This window comes from Nyctibius grandis, chromosome 8, assembly GCF_013368605.1.
Source record: "Nyctibius grandis isolate bNycGra1 chromosome 8, bNycGra1.pri, whole genome shotgun sequence".
Classification (NCBI taxonomy): Eukaryota; Metazoa; Chordata; class Aves; order Nyctibiiformes; family Nyctibiidae; genus Nyctibius; species Nyctibius grandis.
In genome coordinates this window covers 12693159-12701942 of record NC_090665.1, presented here as the reverse complement: position 1 = coordinate 12701942, position 8784 = coordinate 12693159, and the positions used below count along the sequence as shown (strand labels likewise).

Here is an 8784-nt window from a genome sequence, read left to right as displayed (position 1 = left end):
CTGGGTGCACAGGGTCTTGATGTTGGCCAGACAATCAGTCCCTCTCTTTGCCTGTGTTTTCTGCTTTGCACATTCTGTTGACACATTGCCAGACCTGGAACAGATCCATCTTACAGTTTGGGGATCTTCCTGTGGAACACTGAGGTCTGATCCAGGAGTGGCTGATTTATTTCTCTCGTACTGATAGTGTTAAGCCAAATGCTGAAAGTTTGTGTTGGTTATTTCAGTCTGTGCTTATCCAAGTGGCCTCACCACTCAAGACAAAAGGATTCCCTAAAGCAAGAACTTCTCAGAGATTAATTTCTTGAAGGAAAGGTTTTTTGAAGCTCTCATAGTGCAAACATTGTAGCATACAGTACATCCTTGAAATTTAACTTTGCATCTGTATCACAGCCACAGAAGCTTGGGTCTCTGTGCAATCCACTACTCATAAAAGTGGAGCTCTTTCTGGAGTGCTTACCTCCTCCTCACACTCTGGTGTCCACTGCATACATTTTGGCAGTAGCTGTTTGAGAGGATGGCAAATGCATGTTTGTTACAATTGTCGCAGCTGAGGAATAGCCTTTCCTCAAGGAGTAAGCAGAGTGGAGTCTTCCAGAGCTGGTCTCTGTGAGGCACAGGGAGAAAAATAGAATCTGCTAATGAGTGCTTGGTGACTTTCAGCTGCAAAGCCTCAAAGTGCAGAGAAAGTAGCACTCCAAGATATGACATAACACATTTTATGTCATACTTACACCTCGGCTCCCACCTGAAGACTTTGATGTGCTTTCTAGAGTTCCTGAAATAACACTATTCCCATTTTACAGCTGAATATATTGCTAGTGGGGATGAGCGACCATCCTGAAAGATGTCCCTGAAGGACTTTCCCCACCCTGTGTGCCTGTAGCATGCACTGAGGGATGGCTCTATCTCTGAACTGTGTTTCAGCCCTGCCACAGTTCCTCACCTCTGAAGAGATACGTGCAGCAAGTGAGCAGGGCCCCAGATAAGAAACAGCCGAGTGACCCCGCCATGCCGAGCCAGCATGACCAGCCAAACTTGTACTGGATGCCCAAAAACACGTTGTGGAAGAGCAGAGAGGAGCGCTCCATGTAGACGTCAACAGCATACCACACCGAGCCGGTAATGCCTGGGAGACCTGCCGGACAGGAAGGAGGTGCCACACAGAGCTCCTGGATGGACCATGAGGAGATCACAAACATAAAACCTGGAGCTATAGCCTGATGTCTTCTGGGTCAGACTCTAGGATGGGAAGACCTTCCTCGGAGGGCAGGTTTTGGCCCCTGTTCAGTCTCAGCCCAGTCACTTTGGTGGATTCACCCTGGTTCCTATGGATATCAGCTGAGTGCTGTCAGATGGAGGCTGTACCTCGTGGCTTGGCACTCACGGACACCATGAGTGCTGGTTGGCAGCACTCAGGTTTCTGCATTAAAAGGCAGAAAGCTCCTCCCTTCTCAGCTCATTTATCAACTTATTGTAAAGTTACTTCAAGAATTTAATTGTCTAATCTGTTTTGACTTTCAGAACTTTGACAGAGTTTTTCAGACAAACTTTGGGAGGTGAACAGAGGATGTTTAAAAGAACCTCTCAAAGTGCTTTACATGTGCTCCCGGTAGCTGGGGTGAGTTATGTGTTAAATCTGCTTACGCTGAAGCAGAGGTTGATACTTGATATTGGCATAAAGTCAAATGAAATTACTTGGTACCTAGTTGGCAGTCTGTTTATTTTTGCATTTAAAATTCTCCCACTGGCTGTAACAGCAAAGCACCTCAGTTAATTGGTGATTTATCACCTAGGAGGGAGAGATGTGTTATTATCCTTTTATTAGAGATCGGCTGCAGAGATTTCAGGGTAAGTGACTTGCCCAAGGTCACACAATCTGTGGCAGAGCCAGGAACCAAACTAGGATGCTGAGGTGTTTCTAGTCTTTCAGTAATTAGGTCTCCTTGCTTTATCAGCAACACTGACTTCTTCACAGTAAAACACCAGTAAATGGAAGTCAGTCAACTCAGACCCAAGTCACCTGATCAATATATGAAATGAAAGTGGATAAACTCTAATATGTGCTGTTAGGGGCAGGCAGTGAACAGAGAAAGCTATATTGCACAAATAAAGCAAATAAAGATCCTTCCCCCATGTTTACCCTCTAGAAAATCACCGTCTCTTCTGCCCAAAATAAGAGAAGGCTTTAAAGCTTCCTCCCTTTGCCTTTTCAGGGTGTCCTGCAGGGTGGAGGAACAGCGCAGGAATACCTGCAATGAGCAACATAACTCCAGACACCAGGCAGATGCGCAGCTTGATGAGCGGCTCATCGGGAAGGAATTTCACACAGTCCAGTCCCAGGACAAGGAAGAGAAATCCAAATCCTGCCAGGATATCTGCTGTGATCATCATAGCTCGGGTCAGCACCAGCTTCACTGCAGGATAAAAGCAGATCGTTGTAGTGCACAAGGAATGGAAATGTAGGTGGGTAATGGGAACAGATGCCACGGGAACATTTGTTTTCTGGGATGAAGCTTTCTCCAGCTTCCCCTGGGAGTAATATCTCACTGAGGAAAGAAACATGGCTGTGTGTGCACCAAATTATCTGCCACTGAATAGAACAGATGCTGGTTTTGTCTACACTCAGGTGTCCCCACCACTTATAGAAACATCTCTGACTCTTACATACCGGGATGCTCAGCGAAGATGGAGTCATACTCATCACAAGTTTGGATTCCATCAAAAACATTTGTGACACATTCCCACCACAGGCCACGGCATTTTGTACTCACCTGTGGGTTGAGAAGAGAAAGAAGACCCTAAGTTATGTCCAGTTATGTCGATGGCAAACCTGTAGCTGTTTAGCTTGAAGAAGAAAAACAGCAGGATGGAGAAAAAGGATGTTTTCTATGTCCCTGTTAATGGTTTTAAATTAGAGCAAAAGAAATTCAGATTAAAAATTAGGGGAAAAAAAAACCCTCCTATTGTTAAGGATACAAATTCTGAAGGAAATTTCTGGGAGGAGCTGGGGGGTGGCTGATGGGAGAGATCTAAGAGCAGGTTTGATCACTCCTTGCCAAACGTTTGTCTAGGCTGAGCTGGGCAGGGCTATGGACCAGATGACCTGAGACTTTGCTGTCCATGCTCCCCTCAGACCATCCTCCTGCCAAGAAGGAGCAGCTCAGAAGGGAGCGTGACTGGTGGGGCAGGCCTTGCACCAGGGGCAGGGCGCCCGTGATGGGAGGTGGCTGGGGAGGGATAGAGGAGCGCTTTGCTGTGGAGCAGAGGTGTGGGTGTGAGCCCCTCTCCGGAGGCGTGCGGAAGGCTGCCCCCAAATGACTCAGCCGTAAGCACTGGCTGGAAAAGGAGAGGCAGCCGGTGCTGATCCTGGCCCTGGGGCTCCTGATGCGCTGCCGGCTATGGGACCACGCGTGCCTGAGCCACACTCATCGCTGAGACATCCAGGCTCGGGCAGACGTTGCAGTAGCATCATGGCTGATTGTCTCCGCTTTCCTGAAGCCGTAGATACCATTCCCAGCCCAGCCTTCCATAAATCACTTTAATATGGGAGGTATTTTCATTACCAATGCAAATATGGCAACAAGCACCTCTAAAACATTCCTGGAATTGCTCATACAAGGAGCAGAGTTAATGTCGGTGCAGCTTTGGACTCCAGCCTGCCCGGCTGCTGCCAGTGACACCCGCTGCAGTTAATGGAAGGAGAAACTCTCCCGGTGAATGGGTTTCATGCAGGGGAAGGGGATGGGGCTTTCTTGGATTATGCAATAAATTCATTTTTCTTGCACTGTGTAAATCACAAAGCAGATAATAACATATCTCAGCCACTTAATAACTTCTCATTCAGGATGTATTGAAATCCGTAGCCAACCGCAATATTTTTTCCACACTACAATGTCCAAGCCAAACTGTGCACCTTCTCTGTGATACTGCACTGTGGATGAAAGGTGAGTAAAAATTACTCGCTACTTCAGACTGGCAAAAAAGATACTGTTCATGTTTGAATGAAAACAATCTACACCTTTTGTTTCATGAAGATGAAAACTACTTACAACTTCCAAGAATTTTGAGGCAGGTTTAATGAAAAATATCGCCAAAAAAAGTGAGAAGCAGTGATGGAAAAACCTGGTTTCATTGATTCTGTGTTTTTCAAGAGAACAGTGTCATGTAAAACAATTTGCCATGTTTGTATTAGATGTAAGTTTTTACTGTGGCCCTCTTAATCCAGCTGCAGCTCCTCTTCTGTCTTAACTCACCACTGTTCAGGCTGTGCTTGAAATTAGCATGTTTTTATTAAATCGCATTTTGTTCCATTTGTATTTATATCATTTCATGTTCCTCCCAAACCATTGTAGGCTTATTCATACTACTCTGTATTCAGCTAATACTCTCAGTTACTTTCTCACTTGCTCACATTAGTATTGTTTTTTTTAAATCTTACAAGCAGCATCTTCATCTAAATTATTTATAGAGACACTAACAGGATTCCAGGCTTTGTCAGCCTCCAGGCAAAACAGAGATCCTAAGGTGCAACAGTTGTGATCCTGGTCTAGCTTGTGAAACAACCCCCTTCCCAGACTAGCAAAAACTTGATAAATGTTTTGTGTTTCTTGAGATGTTTCAGTTGTCACCTACTCGTGCTAGTGCTGAACACAGGCAGAAGCAGGGATCAGCCCATCTCTATGCAGCACGTACCCAGCCAGGGATAAATGCCTCATGGCCTGGTGCAGGAGGGATGGGAACAGGCATTGGAGGGGGGACCTGTGGCTGGTCTGAGCCACTGCTGAGCTGTTCTTCTGTCTGTTATCTTCCCTTAACCTCCTTGGCCACCCCTTGCTCCCCTCTGCTTTGTGCACGGTTTGTCCTTCTGGTTGTTAATCTGCTCCCAAACCACCCCTGGGCATCTGCCCTTGCAGACAGCACAGACCCTCAGGCACAGGGGAACTTGCAGCTGTAAATGGGAGAGGGTCCAGGGCTGGATGGGGCGTCATCTTGGGCATGGATTTCTCCATCCCACTGCTGGAGCCGTGCACCGTGTTAGTAGCACTAATCCCCGATCATCTCTTTGCCTCCATAGCAAATCTGTTCCAGCTTCCCTGGCTCCAGCCGAGGACTCCCTGAGAAGCTGAGCATCACGGCCAAACTCCTCATCTCCCACTTTGATTATGAAACACATTGCCACGACCTGCTTTCCCTAACCCAAGTATGCATGTAAAACATAAACTGCATAATGACAGTAATATATATAATTATAGCCTATGCATAATGCATAATTAATATTAAAATAATCCTAATTTTAAAAAATGACAGAATAAGCACACACTTTTTCTGGGGAAAGCAGAGGACACAAACATGTGAACAAGGTTAGTCACAGCGTTTTACTGCACTGTAAAAAGGTGCCAACATACAATGACTACAAGCCCAGTAGGAAAGTAAGACAGGCAGTGTTTAACAGTAGTGGTAATATTTTAATCTGCCTGTAACAGGGAGGGACTGCGTACACAATACAGTGCTTGTTGGGACGCAGATTATGGGCTTTTTCCAGCACAAACTACTGCAAAAATTGACCCAGGCTTGTCTTGATTGATGCTCACACAGAGTGCAACAGCTTAAACCACCGTTGGTGTTGCCATAACCTGGTTGTTTCTGAAGAGGAGGCGAGGGGCTGTGAGAGCTGAGCGCTGCCCGGGCCCCTGCAGCCCCTCCGGAGGCGGCTGCTCCTGGCGCTCCCTGGCCCCTTTCTCCTGGGCTGCTCCTCTCCAGCGGGATGACAGCGAGGGCTTCATCCTCCCCAGCTGCTGGAGGCCAGGGTCAAAGCCACGCAACTTCCTATGCTGGAGGATGAAGTTCCTTTCCCCTGAAGTTGAAGTTGCCTGAATTACCCTTTTTCCAGCTGAAAACAGGAGTCATTGTGGACTCCACACCTTTCTGGCCATGGACAGTTTACCTGCACTCCCCTGTTTAGAGAGGCAGTGAGTCATTAGGGCCATTAAGGAGATCAGTGGTCAGGTATTAAGGCTGGGGGCATTTTGCTCCATTATTTAGTATTCATACTCAGAGCAGGAATGTCGGAGTAGTGGCTGCTAATAACCAAACTGGGTGTTAATGGAGCACTTCACGACAGCCCAGCGCAGGTGCCTTTGTGCCAAGAAGACAAGGTTACACAGCCTCAGCGGAATGGACTGGTTCTTTCCTGGATTCACTTTGCTCAGGAGATGGGTTTCCCTCTTCTGATTTTCCCACAATCCGAGATCCATTTGGCTTTTCTGAGTACACTAGTACAAACAGATAAATGAAGAGTGATATCCCAGCCAGCACCAGTGTTTTCCCTGCAGACGCTCACTGAGCAGACACGCTGACCATCAGCAACCTCACTGTATTGGATCTACGACCACCTTCCAGGGTGGGACTGTCAGTCAGATTGTCAGGATTTCTTGTGGCATAGAGAAAAAAGGTATTTTTCTTGTAGTCAGTTTTATCCTTCTTTCTTCAGATAATTCATCACTTGATGTGATGCAGCTAAACATTGCATTGCAATCACTGTGGGCAGAGGAGCTCTTCTGGTTCCCTATGCTGGATAGCAGATAGAAAGTTTCCTCCTGATATATTCATCCAAACTGTCTTGGAAGTTGTTTCACCTTCACTGCATATAGTATCCAGTTTGCCAGAGAGCAGATTCCCACACTGTGGACCTGCAGCCCTCAAATATGCAGAAAGTGCTGGCTGCTCTGGGAAGAAAAATACAAACTTGCAGTACTGAGTGCTGGAGAAATGGCAACGGTTTGGGGTCTGGAGTCTCTGGGGCACGCCTTGCTTCTAAGTGGCATTCTGCTCGCTTGTTTGCAATTTACTTTTGCTGATGATACCTTTCTCTAACATAAGAGTGCTGTTGTCTGCACTAGTTCAAGAAGATATTTTTGAGTGCCAGTCCCCATGCTCCCCATGAATTTCTGCTAGCCCTATAGCTAAATGTCTGTTAAGAAAAAGACTTGAAAAGCACAGGTGTACATGCTACACTTTTCCACCAAGAAGCCTGACCTACAGAACCAGAAACATCTCCAAAATATCCATGCAGCCTGGAGATGCAGGATAACAGTACTAGTTCATGCATATTTAAACCTAGAGCCTGTAAATCTTTCCTGAACTTACTAAGTGAGAATAGAGTCTGGATAATAAAGTCTGGCAGGGAGAATTACACAAAATACCACTTTTCTCCTGCTCCTGCCAGAGTCATTCATTTCATTTTCATCCACTTTTATCCAGCACAAAGGGGAAAAAGTACATGCGATGGAGCAATGATGCTGGGAACCAGACTCTCTCCAGGATACATTTGTTTTGGTGATCAGGCTCTCTCACCCCGATCTTACCTCCAGGGAATCATCAGCATTCACCATCCAGCAGTCTGTCCAGGTAGATACTATCAAAAACCCGGTAGAGAAAAAAGCAAAAAAACAGCCCACATACTGGAGGAAAAACCTCATGCCAGCAGGAGATCAGCACATCCAGGGGGGTGAGAAAAACAGTGCCCAGCCCTTGTGTTCCTAAAGCTGGAGCAGAGGCAGAGCCTCAGTGTCCCAGGTCACTATCACCCCCTTCCAGCAGCCATGAACAGCAGGAACTTTTCACTCCTGCAGATGCCATCCGTTAGTGATGGCCACAGGAGCAACGCTCACCTTCAACAGGGATGGGAGGAGGGTGAGGGCACCCACGGGAGCTGCTGCAGCCAATCCGCCCTGCTCAGTTAAAACTTTTGTCATGCCTGGCTGAAGAGAAATGGGGTTGTGTGGAAGTGGCACGCAGGTAACTGGAGTCCTGGACTTGCAAGGAAAACAGGTATCATTGCAGGTTTTGGCAAAGTAGGGATTAAAAAAAGGAATCAAATCTTATTCTTCAGAGCAGAAGTTTTGCGCACTGCTAAGGGACACACAGAAGAGCTCTCATGTGTACACATGTTTATTCCTGTACATAGGTTCATGCCTCAGCAGTGAGCAACTATAAAGTGTCTTGGTGTAGATCCCAGGCCCTTTGGTGACCCTGTTGGTCTCTGATGCAGTAATGATCTAGTCCAATGCAGGAATGTCACTAGAAAGGGAAGGGAAGGGAAGGGAAAAGGTAGCAGTCATGGGCCTTCAGAGCCAACACCAACAACCACCCCAGCTTCAATCTGGAGCTCTGTATTCTGTATTTAAGACAAACCTAGATACTTCTCATGAGCTGGACTTCTATTTGTTCGTGGCCTGAGTCCAGCTCCCATGTGGGAATCTTGAACTTTTCAAGCCAGTGCCAATTTGGGGGATTTTGTTTGGTTGGATTTTGCCTGTTCATTTACTGCCATTGCAACCTTCCTGTTCTCCTGCAACACTCCCTGGGTGAGCAGGGGTCACACAGGCTGACGGGGACAGAAGGACGGGGCCTCTGTAAGGAGGCTTCTCACTCCATGCCTTTTCTCACGCAGTACTGAGAAACCCATCAGGGCTCCAGGGCACCTTCCAGGAAAACCAAGAGGAAGTGGGACTAGAAATTCCTCCCATCCCAAAGGTACAAATGCACAGAAACTGCCACATCCTCAATAATCTTTATTTTTGAAAAGAGAAGCCATAAAGGACTGGAGACCTGCTTTTAGTGGGCAAGTCTTCAGCATGGGGCTGAGGAGCAGATTCTTGCTCTGCTTTCAGCTCCGCTTACAATCTGTTTGCACAAACTGACGGTGTCTGTCATCTCAGCTGTCACCTCCAGATGGAGCCAATCGGTACTGTTACAGAATTGCTCAAAGCCTCCTTCCTC

General features: G+C 46.8%; 1 protein-coding gene across 1 annotated transcript; it reads right to left on the bottom strand.

Moving 5' to 3' along the window:
* Nucleotides 1–467: 467 nt before the first annotated feature.
* Nucleotides 468–7481, bottom strand: CLDN16 (claudin 16). The gene is made up of 5 exons (XM_068406996.1): nt 7368–7481; nt 2672–2774; nt 2253–2417; nt 947–1138; nt 468–607 (listed from the first exon to the last, which is right to left on the bottom strand). Exons 1-5 carry the CDS (start codon nt 7479–7481, stop codon nt 468–470), a joined length of 714 nt encoding a protein of 237 aa, XP_068263097.1.
* Between the last annotated feature and the right edge of the window lie 1303 nt (nt 7482–8784).

Excerpts from the sequence above, each read along its gene's own strand:
- CLDN16 (XM_068406996.1), bottom strand. The coding sequence starts at position 7,481 with ATGAGGTTTTTCCTCCAGTATGTGGGCTGTTTTTTTGCTTTTTTCTCT. Across the intron at positions 2,775-7,367 it reads ATGCTGATGATTCCCTGGAG|GTGAGTACAAAATGCCGTGG; the intron begins GTAAGATCGGGG and ends CTCAACCCACAG. Across the intron at positions 1,139-2,252 it reads AGTTATGTTGCTCATTGCAG|GTCTCCCAGGCATTACCGGC; the intron begins GTATTCCTGCGC and ends CCTGTCCGGCAG.